This window comes from Musa acuminata, chromosome BXJ3-1 (assembly GCF_036884655.1).
Source record: "Musa acuminata AAA Group cultivar baxijiao chromosome BXJ3-1, Cavendish_Baxijiao_AAA, whole genome shotgun sequence".
NCBI lineage: Eukaryota > Viridiplantae > Streptophyta > Magnoliopsida > Zingiberales > Musaceae > Musa > Musa acuminata.
The window spans coordinates 931,700-951,013 of NC_088349.1; the positions used below are offsets into that span (position 1 = coordinate 931,700).

Sequence of the window (19,314 nt, forward strand, 5' to 3'; positions counted from 1 at the left end):
TTCCAGGAAGCTTTTCTCGTTCTTTTATCATTTGCAATGAATCGCATGGGGAGGAGAACCAAATCACGTAAATAAATAAGAAAAAAATATTTAAGATAGAATGAACATAAGTTATAAAAAAACATGTAAATGCTATATTATTTAAAAGAAACGATTATAATTAGTCATAGAGTATAGACGGAAAAATACGTTAAAAAAATTATTATATTCTATAAGTAAAGATTTATATATTTTTAATGTGATAGAGAATATATTTTTTTCGTAAATCTCAACGGTAACAATAAATTTATACAACTAATCCCAAATAGTCAAGATATTATAGATTATTCATGTAACAAGCTATTTTTGGCATTTCGATCTCTATACTTTCAAAGATTATATTGAGATTTTTATATTTATAAAAATAAAATATTTAAGCTTACAAAAATATCATGAAAAATCTATAATATTTCTAAAAACAAAGTGGATGACATAAAGGGAAACGAGATTAAATAATTTATTTTCGTAAATATAAGGATCATAATATAATTTTTAAATATATAAAAATCGAGATACTAAATATAATTAATTATAAAATATAATTTATAATTAATCGTACGGCCATTCCAAAGAAATCGGGTGGGTCTCAACCTTCTTCCTTAAGAATACATGACAGCTAATTAATAATTGTCATAGAACATTCCAAACAAAAAACTAAAACATGGAAATGACGTGATTGTTTCCACATCATTAGTGCGTTGTAAATTGCCTTATCGGTGCATCTTTTCCCACCTCACCGCATCCAAAGTCTAAGTCCACGCTTATCGGTAACCTACCACAGTCGCCCTTGTACTAACCTAATAATGCGATGCAGCTCAAGTCAAGTCAATCCGTTTATCGTCTACACTCCATAAAATCCTTTGTTTGGCCAATATGACCGTCGTTAATGTCAATTATTCCTGTCGGATATTTAAGATAATACGCTGCTATTCTACGTCGGCTGACCTTTGTCACGCCGAAGTGGACAGGTCACCTTAGCGAAATCCGCTGCCGTGACGGCTTTGCAAAGCCTCCGGAACCGACCGATGGGGATCGGACGGCTGCCGTTGCCGACGAACGCTCGCTTTATGATTCGGACGCCACCTCGTGATCATGCGGCGACTAATTGGAGCGTCACCAAGTCTCCGGTCGATAATAAGTGTTCTTTAATCGTGTGTTCCCTCGTCTGGAGGAGGCGTCGTGTGAATCGGGGAAGCCGTACGCGGCACAGCTCTGCCTCTCGGGGACGGATGATCGCCCGTTCCAGGGATGCCAGGGAACACGCAGACCTCTCATCGTGTGATTTGTGGGTCGCCAGGCTTCGGAGGTCAGAGCCTGACAGCTTGTGTGAGGGAGGTATGGAGTTCCTGTCTCGATAGAGACAGGTGAACGAGACGGAGGGTGGGGGGCGAGCATGGGACCCTGCGGGACCCGCTTATTTCTGACGCAAGCGACGACGTCGTCGACCGCCACGTGCTGCTGGTGACTGGATGGCTGAGGTGGCGCGGTGAGTATGGGCGCGGGGCCCACGGTGCGACGTCGCGTTCTTTATATACCCGCCCACAGCCGGGAACCGATCCCGTTGGAGCCGACCACAAGGCGCTGACCTCATCTCTCTCTCTCTCTCTTCTTGGGCGATGGCGGAACCGGTGGAGCTCCCCAGCCGGCTGGCGATCCTGCCCTTCCGGAACCAGGTCCTGTTGCCTGGTGCCATCATCCGAATCCGCTGCACTTCGCCGAGCAGGTAATCCCCGGCGTTTCCATCTATTACTTCCATCGATCTCTGCTTTTTTTGTTCTCCGAAAGCTTAAATTTCGTGGAACTCCACTGATCATTTATACGATTTTCTTGAGAAAGACTCTTTTGTATCAAGAAAACTACGCGATTAGGTTAACAGACGTCAGTTATAAGTATTGCTTTAGGGTTGATAAAATTGGGGAATTTGTTACGATTGGTGTGCTTCGGAAGCTCCAGTTGACAATTACATGTGTGGGATAGGTTCGATTTATGTAATTGTGGTGCTAATATGTTTTGTTGCAGTGTGAAGCTGGTGGAGCAAGAATTATGGCAGAAGGAAGAGAAGGGTTTGATTGGCGTGCTTCCAGTTAGGGACACTGAGGCTACAGGTGTAGGGTCGATGATCGCTCCAGGTGATTCGGTTTTGCAATTTTACTTTTCAGTGGATACTGTGACCAAAAAATGATTTTTTTTTTTAATCTTGTGTCTGGCTATCTGTAGGTATGGGTAGTGATTCTTCGGGACGAGGTCTGAAAGGAGTAGCAGATGTAGTGGGAGATTCTCAGAAGCAGGATGCAAAGAACCCACAGGAAGTTATTCACTGGCACAACAGGTGGGTATTAGAAATGTTCATTTCTATTGTTTTTTTTTTCTGATTAAATCGCAGTGGAAAAATTCTGTTGTAGCCTGAGAATATATATGGTTGCTCATTGGTTAGCTTCTAAAATGGTTGGATCTTGTCAGCTGAGATTACTTTGATTTGGTGGTTACTGCTTTATTTCTTTTAGAAACCTATATAAGCCATTGACATTGAAATTGGGTGGATGGAGAGATAGAAAGGGTCCTCTTTGCATTTATTCGATTTTATATTAGTAAGGATGGTGGTCTAACTAGATCTTTAAAAGATGTATTTCGTATTCAAATTTTATTAACAATTCCAGAATGAAGAATGAGAGGGGCCAGGTATGATAGTTAAGCAAAGCAAAGATATGTTGAGTCCAATCGACATGATGGTATAGTGATAGTTAAGTGTTGCTTTCTTTTGGTTTTTCCAATTTAGATCCTGTAGTTAAGGAAAATGCAATAAAGGAAAATATAGAAATGGGAAAAACAAAGGTGCATCACTTGGCTGGCAACAATCTGAGATTGTGACTGAGATTTTTGAAATTCAAATTTTAGTCACTTGTTACACAGTTACAGCTTGTTTAGAGAGTCGTCAACTACATGCTTAAGTGGATCTGATTTTGGGCCTTTTCAGTTGTCATGGCCGAATTTAATTATTCTGAGGCAACATGGGCATTTAATGTCTCTTCTGTTATGCATGAAACACCAATGGGACCTTATTTCCCAACTATTTGGTTCGGCTATATGGACTTCTTCCTGCCACACTTTGTCAGTTTTGCAACCATCGTGAGCATGCTTATATCCTTCCAAACCTGTCCCAAGCATAGGAAAAGAATACATTGCTTTTGTTCAAATGAATAATCATCTTTCCTACACAAAGTAATTATAAAATGTGAGATTTTTATCAGTTTTGACTCGGTTGTCTGATAATAGAGAAAATTTCCAAACAATTTAGTGTGATTTGTGAAATGTAATTATTAGGGAAATATATTTTAGGCCCTTGCATTGTACCAATGGCAAACAAACTATTATTAACTTATTTTCTTTGTACATGTTCTTATTGGATTTCAGTGTTGGTTATTAAATCTCATTATTAGATTTTCTATGTTGTCTATAAAATTCCATTATCAGGTTTTGTATTTTGGTTGTAAAATCTCATTCATCAGACTTCGATTTCCAGGGGAGTTGCTGCTAGAGCTCTGCACCTCTCTCGAGGAGTCGAAAAACCAAGTGGGAGGGTTACCTATATTGTTGTCCTTGAAGGCTTGTGCCGGTTCAATGTTCAGGAACTCAGTGCAAGAGGAACATATTATGTTGCACGTGTCAACCGACTCGATTTGACAAAAGCTGGTAAGATGCTCTATCATTCAGTTATCTAGTAGATTCATTGTTGGTTATTTTTTTCAATTTTTATTTTATATATGCCACTCTTTTTGTTGTAAAGATAAAATTTCTTCCTGTGTTGGATTTTTTTTTTGAAACTGAGAGTTTTAGTGCTTGTAAATGATGATTAAATGAATGTAATGCTTTCATTGTCCTTTATGTAGACTCGTTCACCATATTATCGCTGCCTTTTCTTTCTAACAAGTTACATGGGCCCAATCATTTGTGTATAGATTGGATCTTGCATTGTGTTGTTATTGTTATTGTTGTTGGCAAAACAAAAGCCTAGAGCTAAGGTGTTTTCTGTGGCCATATTAGTTCTATTTTCTAATATTGGTTTGGATAATTGACATGTGGCTGCTTACAGAGCTTTGGTGGTGAATTTATGTTGACCATGAGGCTTTTGTCTATCATGTGACATGATAAGTTTGCTTTTGTTTCTGATGCTGCGACCTGAATAAAGTAGGCTTAAACTACACTGTCTTGCTAAAAAAAATCTATATTAAAAAAGAAAGCTCGCATTGGAGTTGGAGGCTGAAATCAGCTCCAGGACTTGCGTATCTCCTGGACTACAATAGAGAAGACAATCTGAAAGAAAAGAATGCCAAGTCTCACTTTTGAAGATATAGTTATAACTTATAAGATTATGATCATAATTTATATTCCTGATGCCCTTGTTTAATATTTTGTTCCCTAAGGCCCTTTTAATTACTGTTTCCCATGCTACAGTTCACTATGTTCTAAGTCCATCTTGGGTCCTTCTTTTTCATTGATTAAAACTTGGTATTGTTTTATATACATAAGATGCAGTTTAAATTGTAAGGAAATCCATTGGCATTGTCTTCTTTTCTTCTTTCTCAAGATGAGGGTCATGCTATTTGGTGACTGTTAGTGACAATGGACATTTTCAATGGAAAGTACAACATATCATTGTAATATTAGAAAGCTGATCTTTTGATTAGTAAAACATGTTAGTGACTGGTAACATGATGACAGACAGTTTCAATGGCAAGTACAACCTATCATTGTAATATTAGAAAGTGGATCTTTTGATTACAGAATGTCTGTCCATAATGTGTTCCAACAACAACTGCACCCAACTTTGATGAAACCAGAGGTGGACGTTTTTGGTTTCTAATACTTTCTGGTTTGTCCTGGATCCTAATTGAACAGTTGGATATGGGTCCAAATTTGTGCATTCTTGGTTGGTGACTTTCGCTGATGTTGGTTTGAAAGGGATATAATTTACTGTATTCTTTTTCAACTGTATGGGCTATATCTTTGAGATCCGTTATCTACAAGTGCATGCTCAGAAGTAAACCTTATGCGGATTCCACACAAATGTCTTTGTCAAAAGTCCTTATTGTGACTTTGATGGTATGAGTTATTAAACTATTTTAATGTTCGCTTTCCTACTTAGAGCTGGAGCTAGCAGAGCAAGATCCAGATCTTATTTTACTATCTCGCCAATTTAAAGCTACTGCCATGGAGCTAATTGCTGTTCTTGAGCAGGTACAAATTTTTATTCTGAAGGATACATTGCATATTATCATGTGATAATCTATAATGCATTTGTAATTGAAGCTTAAACCAGTTGTGCAAGGTGAAATAGTTTGCGGATATTAACTGCAATCTGGGCCATCTTCTTTTTCTGTTATCCTTCAGTTTCATATAAAAGGATAATATTATGTAACTTGGAGTTCTAGTTTTGGTTTGTCACACATCTTTTCATGATTCTCTGCTAATGGTAATTATAATATTATTATCATGCTCCATGGTCTTGCTTTTATTATTGGAAAGATATTGAAAAAAATTATGTTTTACTTTTATACTCTACAATCATCTGGTTTTATTTAAGTAAATTACATACCGTTGGATTTTTGTTTAACTTTATTTGAAGACATTCTGGTAGTGTAGGTATGATCTTTCACACTTTTTTGTATTGTTGCAGAAGCAGAAAACTGTTGGTAGGACAAAAGCTCTTCTTGAGACAGTTCCTGTACATAGGTTGGCAGATATATTTGTTGCTAGCTTTGAGATAAGCTTTGAGGAGCAGTTATCAATGCTGGATTCAGTTGATCTAAAAGTTCGACTCTCAAAGGCAACTGAACTAGTGGACAGGCACTTGCAGGTCAAGTTTGGTGTTGTTTGTTTTTTATCATATTTCTCATCATCTGAATATAATTCCACAGAATTTGGTATGTTAAAGGAGTTAACTATGTAGATCTTTCCAAGTTATAAACATTTGTCATTTGATGACTGGACAAGTGGATATTCTATAAGCTTAACATCTACATTTTCGATGAACAGTCAATTCGTGTGGCAGAAAAGATAACTCAGAAGGTTGAGGGTCAGTTATCGAAGTCACAGAAGGAATTTCTTCTCAGACAGCAGGTTTGTTTCTTCAGATTCCAAGCTTTTGGGTATCCTGTTCCTTGATATATTATCTCACAACTGAATCTTCTATAGATGAGAGCCATAAAAGAAGAACTTGGTGATAATGATGATGATGAGGATGATGTGGCCGCTTTGGAGAGAAAGATGCAAAGTGCAGGAATGCCTCCTAATATATGGAAGCATGCTCAAAGAGAATTGAGGTGTGTTTTTGTCTTTTGCAATGGTTAGTACTTCATACTTAATATGAGCTGGGTTCTTTATTTAGTCAGGCCATGTCAAGACTGTCTCAATTGTATCTCATGTATGCATGTGAGCCTATATTTACTGTCGTAGAATTTGTTTTGAAGTGAAATCTGGCTTATGACTGGAGTCTGACGGCCGCTGAAATAATTTCTTTTCACCTGCATATTGGTTTGAAGACTTCTGATGGCTGAGTGCTGATAAAATTTTCTTCATCTTCACCATTTCTAGGAACTCATCCATTTTCTATTGCATTTTGGGCCACATTAACATGATATCTTCTAATAAGTGCCTTCACTTATAAATCTCTTCTGTATTATGGTCTTTCTTTTTGTTATGTTTAATTCTTTTAATAATTCTTCAGAAGCATGCTATCATAGATAAATCATTACTTCTACCAGAGGACAAATTATAATTGTAGCCTTTCAGAATAGTTCATGAACTTCATACATTAGATTTTAAAAATCATTCTTGGCCATGGACTCTTTCCTCGCCCATGGATAGCTCTGTTTATCCATGTACAACGGTTTATCGGTTCTAAACAAACTGGGTTTGTGTGCTTCTGAACATGTGCCAAATAACTCACTAATAGAAGGTATGCATTTTAATCAAAACTAAATGAGAGTGAAAGTAGAGATTTGGAGATTCAAGAGAAATTATGCTTAGGTAAAAAAGAGGGAGTTGTAACTAAAATTAATGGATAACAAGGTGCTTCAACTAGAAATGATGATTTGATTATATCTTCTCCTCACCATTTGTTTTCTTGAAAGGAACCACTGAAGTTGGATGACAAAATTGAGGAAATAGAAAAATCCCACTCCAATTGTCATCTGTCTCTTGACATTAGGAAGAAAACCTTTTGTATTTTGTCTTACCATGTTGCAAGTAAATATATTTCTTATCAGTGTGTGTGATTTTTTTCATATCAAGAAATTAGTTGGTTGCACATTTTTTTTCTTTTCTTCTTTCCTTTGCGGTGGTTGCGAAGTGAGGATGGAAGCAAGGGATCATTGAGGTTCATTCATATATAAGATTCCAGATGATCAGTATATCTGCTGATTGGGAATTTCATAATGCCATTAATCATTATTCTTCAATTGACCTATTTGTCACTTAAGCTATGATTACCACATTTAGTCTTGTAAGTGTAGAGTAAATGCTAGAAAAATTTTAATTGTTTCTCTTCTGACAAATTATATTTGGTTAGTATGTTCCAACAAGAAAAGCCTCAACAAACACAGTACTAAACAGCTCTGTCACAACTGATCACTAACTAGCTTCATTCAAATGCCATAATTTCTTTCCAGATACAAATGCCACTTGTTCCGCCAAACTACCTTGTGGGAGATTAACCTTAAGGTTTTGCTTGCAGGCGTCTGAGAAAGATGCAACCTCAGCAGCCTGGATATAGCAGTTCACGTGGCTACTTGGAACTTCTTGCCGATCTACCTTGGCAGAAAGTCAGTGAAGAACCTGAACTTGATCTTAAAGCTGCCCAAGAGAGTCTGGATCAAGATCACTATGGGTTGGTCAAAGTTAAGCAACGGATCATCGAATATCTAGCTGTTCGAAAGGTTAAATCTCTATCTTTATCTTGTGATTTCCTTTTTTGTGTTTTGTTCTTGATGATAATGTATCTACATAGATTTTTAACCACTGATGCAAATGCACTTAATTGCAGCTTAAACCAGATGCCCGAGGTCCTGTGCTTTGTTTTGTTGGTCCACCTGGAGTTGGAAAGACTTCATTGGCATCATCAATTGCAAAAGCTCTCAACAGAAAATTTGTGCGGATTTCTCTAGGTGGTGTCAAGGACGAGGCTGATATCAGAGGTCATCGAAGGACATATGTTGGGAGCATGCCAGGACGTCTTATTGATGGATTGAAGGTTTGCTCTAGGAAATTCCTACTGGTTGATATTCCTTGGTGTAGTTATCTTCCTTTTCATCTCTTCAAATTTTCTCCTTGTTGAGGTTACTTGTCAAAGAAAATCACTTCACTCTTCCATCAGGTGCCAGATTCACTGGATTCAATCTTTTGATTTTTTAACCAAGGTCTGTCGTACCGTACCATATCGTACCGGCGTTTCGACCCGGGCTCGGTATCGGTACGGTACGGTATACCGCTCGGTACACTCAGGTGTACCGAGCACTGTAACAGTACTACAGTGCACTGCTACAGTGCAACAGTGTCGGTACGGTACAGGGCGGTCCGCGTACCGCTGGCCTATCGGACCGGTACATACCGCCCGTACCGGGCGGTCCGATCCGGTACAGCAGACCTTGTTTTTAACTTGTCACTTCTCTTTGCCTTAAATCTATTTTCTTGTTTAGAAGCTTACTTTTTTATATAGCATGGCCTATGAGTGTAGTCTTGAGTAAGTTTTCAAATTTTGATCTAAGACCCCTACTGATCCCTATCTGGACCAATATGAGTCCATCTACTGACACATGGTATGCCCTCAATATGGTTGGCGTGGACCAAAGAGTAAGTGAGAAAGAAGAGGAGAGGAGGGGGAGGAGCCTTGGCAGTCAATAGCTATTGACAATTCATCTATCAACAGTTGCCCAGATTTTTTTTTTATCAGTTCTGAACCAGACTGGGGTAATTGTTCAGTCTGGATGCTGGTTCCTGGTTGGACTAGTGAATACCATTCCATACGTATTAATCCGATGACTTCAACCAATATTTACCAGTCTGATTGATTTTTTTAATCTGTCCTGAGTTAATTTTTTAAATATGAACCTACAAGTATTATCCATCTTCTTTGTTTTAGTTCTATATTAATTTTCATGAAGATTTTCAGCTGATCAACTTTTGCTTACATATATGCAATCATAGAATCCTTCAAAACATATTGAGTAGCTCTTTGTTTGACTAGTGGTATTGCTCTCCACAAAGCTCATTTGCAGCAAAATTTTTTTTTTTACCATTTGGAATTTATGACTTGTGATGCTTTATGTTCTAAGATTTTAAAGTTGGACACTATCTGTTCCATGTGAAATTGTTATAACTTTTTTCATGAACAAACGAACAATGAAGATTGTCGAACACTGTAGGAAGATGAAAACCCAGAGTACTAATTTTTAATTTTCTTTTTGTTTTTGGTGATTTGGCCATATCATCTGCTAAAATCTTGGAAGATTATTCTGATTTCAAAGTGAAGAATGTTGTACTCTGTATATGCTAAGTTTGTTCCAATCTCCATTTTGTGCCTAGATGAAGTACACTGACTGTGTTAATTATTCACTAAGAACTTTAGAAACATGCTATGATGACATGAAGTTTGTCAGCTGAGGAATTGTTGGGGTTTTCTTTTAGGACAAATAAATTCATCTAAAAGTAAGAATTTCATTATCTTGGTAAAAAGGTTTCAAAGAACATCAAAGGGAAGCCATGGTATGTGCCCTGTGACAACATTGATTGCAACTCTAAACCTGGAGGCTCTCTGTGAGTCATCAAATGTCAACCTGCTCCTGGTGCCTTGTATAGATTATTTTGCATTTGACCTTCCGCAGAGCAAGATCCATATTACTTTGCAAATTAAGTAGTCATTGGCACTTTGCACTTCATAAGAAAGTTACTTCTACTTAATGTTGTAATTCTGAAATGTTCTATAGATTGAACCTAATGTTTTTTCTTCATTTTAGACTTTTAGTTAACATGTATGGATGTTGATGGTGATCGCTTGTTTCGTTACTCATTTGGATGTTGTTTCAGTTGACATGCATGATACACCTCTCTTTTGCTTATTACTGCAGAGAGTGGCTGTTAGCAATCCAGTTATGCTGCTTGATGAAATTGACAAGACAGGTTCTGATGTCCGTGGAGATCCAGCATCAGCGTTATTGGAAGTTCTTGATCCAGAGCAGAACAAAACTTTCAATGATCAGTATCCTCAATTATGGATTTATAGTTGTTACTAAATTTAAACCATATGAGTCTCAAGTTTTACATATGCACATTCTCAATATGGTTAGCTATCCATAAATCTAGTTCTTGGAAGTGTTTGATTCAAGATGCATTGTTTTGCTTCATTATTTATTAATGGACAGTCCCATTATGAAATCTCTCTTTGGTTCTTGTTTCTCATGGTTGGTTTTCGTTTTTCATATGATGTAAATTATTTTGGTATTTTCCTGCAATTCAATACTTGTTTCTGAATACTTCCCATTAAGTGTGACCATAATGTTTGACAAGGTTGGAGGTAGATTGATAAAGTTGGTGACTGCTACTTATAGGGAATTTATCTTTGGAGTTTGGACTTAATATATGTTAAGTACCTTATTTCTTAATTTATTTGAATTCCTTAACTTTCATTCTAGTTATTTGAATGTTCCCTTTGATCTATCAAAGGTAATTTTTGTTGCAACTGCAAATAGAGTTCAACCTATTCCTCCACCACTATTAGACCGAATGGAAGTCATTGAGCTTCCTGGATATACACCTGAAGAAAAGCTGAAGATAGCCATGAAGCATCTTATACCACGAGTGTTGGAACAGCATGGATTAAGCTCCGAGTTTCTACAAATTCCTGAGGTACCATTCTATCGAATATCATTTTCAATATATATGAAACAATCTTCATCAGCTGCTGAAATGCTTTCATTTGCAAGATATTATATATATATATATATATGTATATGTATAATGTATGTATATATATTAATGTATGTATATATACATATATGTATATATATATACATGCATATAAGCAGTGGTTCTTTTTAACATGATGATTTTTTTTCAGCAATGCATTACAAAATATTAGTAGTGCAAATTTCTGCTCAATATTTTATTGCAAGTTTAATGGTTGAATTTTTTCAGTGAAGAAAATATGTAAAAGGTGAAATAGCATCCAAGTCCAGATGTGTTGGAGCTTTATTTCTTTATGACCAATGGCAGTAGGAACTGTAAGTCACCTTACTGGCTAGTCTAATTAGGTGCCAGTGCCAGCCTTCAGATTGTTTTGGATCTGTTTGTGACCATTTGTATATTTTCTTTGGAAATGGAATTTAGACCAACTGATGGATGGAGTTCTGACAAATGCCTTAGTGCTTATAAATTTCTGCTTCCTTTCTGTTACACTCTCAGATCCAAGTGTAATTGCTAAAACCATCTTCATCAAGTTTTTCAAAGTAGTACAACAGGACTTTCTTTTAGGGATTACATGTGCCTGACACAGATCATACTGGTGTGAGTTTATTCCAAAGGAATAGCTTCTGTGGTGTCAAGATCTGTTGTGTTTTATCTCTTCTGTCAAGATTAGGCAAATGTAACTGAAATGCATGAATATTCACAGCCATTATAGGAAAGTTACCTAATCCTGACAATTCTCAGGCATTTGCCCTGCTATCAGCTGATTGAATTAACTAATGTATTTGTCTGCTTTTTTGTGGGTGAACACTAATTACTAAAGATTATATGTCCTTGTTTCTTGCTTAGCCTGATGTTTCATGGATTCAGTTAAAACCATGTTAAAAGTTTTTAAATCTTGGGGCTTCCAGGCTCAGATAAGCTAAAAGTGGAAGTGTTTTTGAATGGATTTGTTAAGAAACAACTTATTCTTGATTACATTTGGAATTTTCATTGAACCAAGCATGAGGTTTTGGCGAGTCATTTGTGCTTTCTGTCTGTTTTCCTATATATTGGAGTTTAACAATACACACAGAGTCAAATATCTTTGTTTCTGTGATACACTAAGTTACCGAATGTCCTAATCAATAGTGGCTATGTTTATGCAGCCAGCCTTTTCTGCTATGTACTCTTGGTTGTCTTCCTTATCTAGCGTTGTTTAGAGTTATGAAGATATTTTCTTAAATATATATGTTTGCTAAGATTTGATGTTAGTGATGGCAATTATGATTCCTTTTCTTTCACATGCCATCTTGTTGATCATGATTTATTATTCTTTACCAATGGCTGACTCTAGGCATCGTTTGTATGCATAGAGTGGTTGTCCATGTTGGCAATTAAGTTTTTCCATAAGCAATTTCTTGTCACTGATTAAGTTGATTTTGATGACTTTGAGTAGGGCATGGTGAAATTAATAATTCAGAGGTATACTAGAGAAGCTGGTGTGCGTAATCTTGAAAGGAATCTAGCTGCCCTTGCTCGGGCAGCTGCTGTCAAACTTGCTGAGCAAAAAGATTGTGTGGTTCAACTTAGCAAAGATGTGCACCCAATGACAACATCCTTGCTGGACACAAGACTTGCTGATGGTTCGGACATTGAAATGGAAGTTATTCCTATGAGTATCAACAGGCAGGACATATCAAATGCTTTCGCAAGTCCTTTGACGCTGGTTGTAGACGAGGCTATGCTGGAGAAAGTGCTTGGGGTAGTCATTTATATCTTAATTTGATGGAACTTTCTATAATTATTTTTACTATAGTTAAACTTGTCAAAAAGACTTTACTAAACTATAGTCTATCTAAAAATTGCAGCCCCCTAGATTTGATGACAGAGAAACTGCAGACCGTGTAGCATCTCCTGGAGTATCAGTGGGGCTAGTCTGGACATCCTTTGGTGGAGAGGTTCAATTTGTTGAAGCCACAACGATGGTGGGGAAAGGTGATTTGCATCTTACAGGACAACTTGGGGATGTTATTAAAGAATCAGCACAAATAGCTCTCACATGGGTAATTTTCCTTTGTTTTGATTTGTTTACCACTTCTCATATTGGGTGCTGATCTTCTTGGCAAAATTTTCATGTCTTGAACTCTCATCTGATTTTTAGTTCTGTGAACTTCTTTTCTTGCTCGATCACTTGGTTCTTATGGTCTTGTGCATTAGTGTATCCTAGATATATTATTTATATAGATTCTTTTAGTCTGATCCTTCAGCCAATCTTATGTATCCTGAAAATAAAATTCATAGAGTTTTTTTACTTGTCATTTATCTTTTTTAAATTGAACTACCATTATGTCATCCTTAGATTCTTGTCAGGACCATTTTATGCAAATTGCTATTAAATTGTCAAGTAAAATGCACTTTAACTCCCCCGTGCATCTCAATATCAAAGTTATGATGCATAAGGAGTAATATAGAGCTTTATGAGAATTGCAACAGGCTTCAAGGTTTTTCAAATTAAGTTATCTTTATTGGTTCTACCACAGCCAAGATTTTAAATACCGACCAAGGACCATTGGAGAACCATGTAGCATAGTACTGGTATTCATTTGTTTTATTTTATGTTTTCATTGATAATGAGATTTTGATTGGTATGCTTGAGGAATATGCCCAATAGAACTAGGTGTGTACATACACCAGAGAATTAGCATTTGTCAAACTGAGTATAACATCGAACCTGAACTCCGGGCATGGTACCTAAGAGCAAGCAAAGTTATTTTCTTGTATACCTTTTTCTTCCGAGGAACTTCCTGGTTTTTTATTGTTTAGTTTCTTTCTTCTTGTCTCCTTTGGGTAACCTGTGCTATGGGATGGAACATGGCACTGTCACTGTAGATAAGCATTGATACGCTTCTATTTATGCTAGGATACAGAACATAGGTTAGCGCTAACTTATATTTCTTTAAACCATCCGATGGTTCAGCATGTGGTTCAATCATCAAGGTGCTATTAAGTCAAGAGAGAAACATGTCTTCTGCTCAGTACATTTGTGCTACACCAAACTTGACATTTTCGAATGGTGGAATGAGACGTCATAATCCTTTATGACATTCCATTCCCGAAATCCGTGCACATGAGTAGATAAAAAAGGATTGTAGTAGGCATCTAAGACCATATAGATAATATCTTGTTTTCTACATGAACAGGTGAGGGCAAGAACCGCAGATCTCAAATTGTCAGCAGCCGGCGAAATCAATTTGCTTGAGAACCGAGATATTCATATACATTTTCCCGCTGGTGCTGTGCCAAAAGATGGACCATCAGCAGGAGTAACTCTTGTGACATCCTTAGTCTCACTGTTTAGTCAAAAGAAAGTTAGAGCAGATACTGCAATGACAGGGGAGATGACACTCAGAGGCCTTGTATTACCTGTGGGCGGTATCAAGGATAAGGTAGGTGTTACAATGTCTATATGCCCCTCTTTTTTTCCTTCTATTTGGAACACTCACCAAAAGGAAGTAAAAAAAATCCTTCTTTTCTAACTTTCATTATTTTCCTTGTTGGTAAATGAAAAATTGACTTCTCTTAGCATGAGCTTATTTATGGAAAATATATTGATATCATATTTCTGAATTAAGGTACTGGCGGCACATCGATATGGTATCAGACGAGTTATATTGCCCGAGAGAAATTTGAAGGACTTAGCTGAGGTTCCATCAGCGATTCTTGCTGGCATGGAGGTAATTACACTTGCATTCAAACGGTTGTCTTGTGCCTAACCTTCTCTGATGCTACATTGTGCGGATTGGATATCATCCTTTGATTTTCTATATCTTAAATTTTATGACAAGCAGTGGGTTTCTTTTGTGAGATTACATTTTTCTTGTGTTTGATATATTTCACACAACTTACTTCATGTGAAATATATGCTTCACATGCTTATCTTTCCCTCTTAGTAACTAATGATTTTCTTTTGAACTCATGTTCTTCTCGGCCATTGAGTTAATTCTTCATTATTTCTTTTGGGAAGAAACTTTAATTTCACATACTTATGTTCAGCATAATTTCTTTGGTCTAAAGCAGTTTGGTCATCCGGTAGAGTCAGACTGCAACTTTGCATAACGATTCGTGCTGTCGGTGGTTGCAGATATTACTTGTGAAGCGCATCGAGGACGTGCTGGAGCAAGCATTTGAAGGTGGATGTCCCTGGAAACCACAGTCCAAGCTATAGCATTGTGAAGCAGCAGTTGAAGATGATGGATCCGTCTCTTCTCTCCCATCCTCCCCCCCACCCCCCCCCCACTACGGAGCTGCAGTCTCAGACCTTCACTTGCGATTCCTAATGCTTGTGTAGCTTGGACCCTTTGTCTCCTCGGGGCCCCACGAAACTCAAAATCCCCCTTTGGGGATCCAACAAGCAATCAAAAATTAATTATCCGTCCTTTCTGTATTACTGTGTCATGTCCAAGCCACCTACTTCAAACTCACCTGTAAATGTCTTTACTGGGGACAGGGACGATAGCTTTCACGGTTCTTTTATACGAGGGGCTCTTTTATTATTATTATTATTATTATTATTATTATTATTATTATTATTATTATTATTATTATATATATATATATATATATATATATATACATATATATAAGCTTATTAATGTGTTTTTCTAATATATTAGTGTAAATTAGAAGTTTTATATGGATACAATGAAATATTTTCGATTTATTTTTATAAAAAAACAAAAAATTAGAATTTAAGAGAATAAATAAGAAAATATGACCGACTATCTACGTGCAGCTGAAAATATCTCCTGTGTTCTTCCATGGCTGTGCCTACCGCTTACGTGTTATAGCAGCGCGGTGGCTAATCTTCGTCTTCGTGGGACTCAACAAGAAGACAAAGAAGATAGAGAGCTACTCCAAGGGAGGATCGACTCCCAAGCCATCACGATTCCCACACGCTTCCTTCTCCTCCTGCCTTTGCTCTCCCTTGCTTACACACCAAACTCGGAACAGGTCACCTACTTCTCCCCGTTGGCAACCTTACGGCGAGAGGACGCACTTGTCCATCCAAATCCCTTGGAAGTTGAAGTACGAGGGAAACAGAGTGCCAAGGCCATTTCGTTTCAGCTCTGCTCTAACTCTTCCTTCTACTCTGTGTTGTCATGGCTTTCGCAGCTGCTATGCTTCCGCTGCCTGTTCAGCGAGGAAGTCCCTTGTTCGTCTTCAGCAGGCGGAGAAGAGGAAGTCTCTCCATGGTCTCCATGGTTCCGGTACGTTCTAAGATCATCGAGATACGAAGCAGACATTACTTTTGTTCGTTCGATCGATCGATCGATCGATAGATCTCATGTGCTGCATACTGGTACTTGCGCTTAGGCTGCGAGGCTGTTTGGGCCGGCCATATTCGAGGCTTCCAAGCTGAAGGTGCTCTTCTTGGGGGTGGACAAGGCGAAGCTCCCCAGGGCCTACACTCTCACCCACAGCGATCTCACCTCCAAGCTCACCCTCGCCATCTCCCACACCATCAACCGCGCTCAGGTACCATCGTCAAGCTTTACGTAACGTGAACGGCTCTGACGAAGGGCACGCTTATCTCCCCTGTTCCTGATCTCGAGCAGCTGCAGGGCTGGTGCAACCGACTGCAGAGGGACGAGGTGGTGGCCGAGTGGAACAAGGTCCAAGGAAAGATGTCCCTCCACGTCCATTGCCACATCAGTGGCGGCCATTTCCTCCTCGACCTCGTCGCCAGCCTCCGTTACTACATCTTCTGCGATGAACTCCCAGTGGTATGTATGCATACGCACGCATCCGCTCATTCATGCTAATTCCTCCGACGTCCCTGACGACGGAATGGCGGTGGCAAGGTACTGAAGGCGTTCGTTCATGGCGACGAGGCGCTGTTCAACGACTACCCGGAGCTGGAGGAGGCAATGGTGTGGGTCTACTTCCACTCCAACCTTCCCGAGTTCAACCGGGTGGAGTGCTGGGGGCCGCTCCGGGACGCGGCCTCGGCCGGGAGGAGCAAGGCCGGGGAGGCACAGCCGCCGTTCCCGACAGACCGGCCGCGACGGTGCAAGGCGGAATGCGACTGCTGCTTCCCTCTGCAGAGTTTGATCCCCTGGCCGCATGACTTCCAAGAGGAACGCCGGGAATCTGCCGGCCGACCGCAGCAGTAACAAGGCAAGGTTGGCTCGTGCAGAACGCTTGCGAACGGAGTGCAAATTGCGTCCTTATTCTTTGGATGGGACGAAACCTATTCATTTATCGCGTTTCATTCATCTTTCTTATTTCGAGTTCTCCTTCATCACAATCATTACACCATATTACGTGTTCGGAAAAATTATTATAATATATTTTTTTTCATTCTCGTCAAAATATTAATTTATTATTAAAAATAAATATTAACCAGAATAGCGTAAACAGTAGAATAATAAATCAATCACAAAATGAGACACCAAATTTTTACGTAAAAAATCCAATAAAAAGAACTATAGGATCATAATTTATTTCAAACTTTTACTGATCTTGACTCAACAATAATATATCATTATCATCATAAATAGATGAATTTGATGATAGAAAAATTTTAAGTCTCACCAAAAAGATATGGTAAAAAGGTATTTCAAAGAGGATAAATTATAGATCGATACCATTAAGATTGTAGAGCTTTGTTTCAAAGATTTTTCACATAAAATTTGGATATATAAAATTTGAATCAAAATCGATAAAATTTACTCCTCCGTTCTAACGCACGTCTCCACTTCCTTATTTTTTATTTTAATAAATCAAATCTAAGCTCAGTGTCCAAATCAATCGATCCAAGCTAACGTATCAGCAGAATTCAACGAGACTCAATATAGATACGACAATAATGATAGCGACAATCAATATGATTATTTTAAACTACCATATTCTAAAAGACCCAAAAGGAATTATCAAGTCATGACCCTCTTTTAACTAAGCTAATGAGAGAAGAAAACTACAAATAAAGTTTAGATTAGACAAGTTGCCAATAGCTAATGGCAAAGAAACGTTGATAGAATATATGGAAGATAAGAGTCAACATGAGAATGACAGAAAAACACACAAAGAAAGAAGATAAAACCTATTAGTTTAACGAGTCATGATGCATAAGTGATGAGACAATCCATAAGAGTTTTCAAACAAAGAATTCGATTCCAAGAGCTATAGTAAGCAAGCTTCCATGTCACCGTCCTTACTCTTGTCAAGTCTTTTGTATACTAGCGAGTCTAGCGGACGGGGATCTTAAAATCATTTATTATCTTTGGGGGAAAGTGGAATGTAGATAGCTTTCATCAAAATCACAAGATTTAGGTGAAAGATAAATCATTTTCCAAGGGATACTAAATATTTATAAGGTGATAAGGTATATTTTGAATCCAAGATACGTCACAATCGATGCCACATGCCAGGTTAGAATCCGCATTGTTCGACCCGCGTACCACCATGCCAACCCGAGAATCAGCAAGGGGAACACCCCCATACGCCTAGTCAGAATTCGTTCCGAGATGTTGTTCGATATGTCCTGTCCCGAGAACCCGAGGCGGTGCCGTCTGACGCCGCTCCATGCATCCCGAGATGGCGACCGGTTAGAAGTACCGTCTTAACTCTTGAAAATCATGAGTCACACGGAACTCGTGTGCAATCAACCCTCGTATAATAGTATAAAAGCCCATGACCAACATCCGACTTGTGGGGGGGGAGAAAAAAGAAAATAATTGAACCCTGACTTACTTATCGGAGGAGCCAAAGTTGGGAACCACCAGACGAAGGCCATTTTTACAAGCAAGCGATCACCCCCGAACCACGAGCGCCTCAACTTGGGAATTGCCATCCAGCGAATGAAGGTGAGTTGCCAACACAGCCCGTCGCAATGGCCCAGCCTACCTCGGTGTCCAACACAGCCGACAGAAAACTCCCGATATCGACCCGTGGACCGAGCCATGCTGACTTACCAGCCACGTCATATTTGTTCACCAACATAAGACATCCCATCGAAAGCTATCTTAAGCCTCTCCGAACAGATCTCGACAACAAGATAATATTTTTTTTCTAGGATCAAGAAAAAGAAGAATGATAGATATATTTATTTAGTGAGAATAAGGTTAATCCAAAATCTTTATCCTTGTTAAGGATTATAATGAGCCTTTTGACTAGGATAAAATGCCTACACGTATTCCAACACTTCATATTAGTTCTCTTTGGATGATCTTTATTTTGAGAATATTTATTTATGAGGATAGATCTCGGAACTTAGGAGAGAAGATTTGTCTAGTAGTAGTAGTAGTAACATGTCCATCATCATATCTATCATATATA

General features: G+C 38.3%; 2 protein-coding genes across 5 annotated transcripts; both read left to right on the forward strand.

The window, feature by feature from the left end:
- Positions 1-1,586: 1,586 nt before the first annotated feature.
- LOC135629379 (lon protease homolog 2, peroxisomal-like) lies at positions 1,587-15,510 on the forward strand. Its single transcript, XM_065136647.1, has 17 exons — positions 1,587-1,762; positions 2,059-2,168; positions 2,257-2,368; positions 3,560-3,729; positions 5,183-5,274; positions 5,714-5,893; positions 6,073-6,156; positions 6,232-6,359; positions 7,772-7,973; positions 8,081-8,287; positions 10,161-10,291; positions 10,725-10,938; positions 12,434-12,739; positions 12,846-13,040; positions 14,178-14,423; positions 14,610-14,711; positions 15,119-15,510. The coding sequence occupies exons 1-17, from the start codon at positions 1,656-1,658 to the stop codon at positions 15,200-15,202; spliced, it is 2,670 nt and encodes an 889-aa protein (XP_064992719.1). The 5' UTR covers positions 1,587-1,655; the 3' UTR covers positions 15,203-15,510.
- A 413-nt stretch (positions 15,511-15,923) lies between these two features.
- On the forward strand, positions 15,924-17,261 carry LOC135629354 (protein STAY-GREEN, chloroplastic-like). Of its 4 annotated transcripts, XM_065136588.1 has the most exons (5): positions 15,924-16,062; positions 16,150-16,244; positions 16,351-16,512; positions 16,593-16,760; positions 16,839-17,261. In XM_065136588.1, the coding sequence occupies exons 2-5, from the start codon at positions 16,155-16,157 to the stop codon at positions 17,148-17,150; spliced, it is 732 nt and encodes a 243-aa protein (XP_064992660.1). In that variant the 5' UTR covers positions 15,924-16,062; positions 16,150-16,154; the 3' UTR covers positions 17,151-17,261. The 4 variants fall into 4 exon arrangements, with proteins under 4 accessions (XP_064992660.1, XP_064992659.1, XP_064992658.1 ...); XM_065136587.1 differs by having other exon boundaries at positions 15,959-16,244; positions 16,848-17,261; XM_065136586.1 differs by having other exon boundaries at positions 15,962-16,244; positions 16,599-16,760.
- The last annotated feature ends 2,053 nt before the right edge of the window (positions 17,262-19,314 follow it).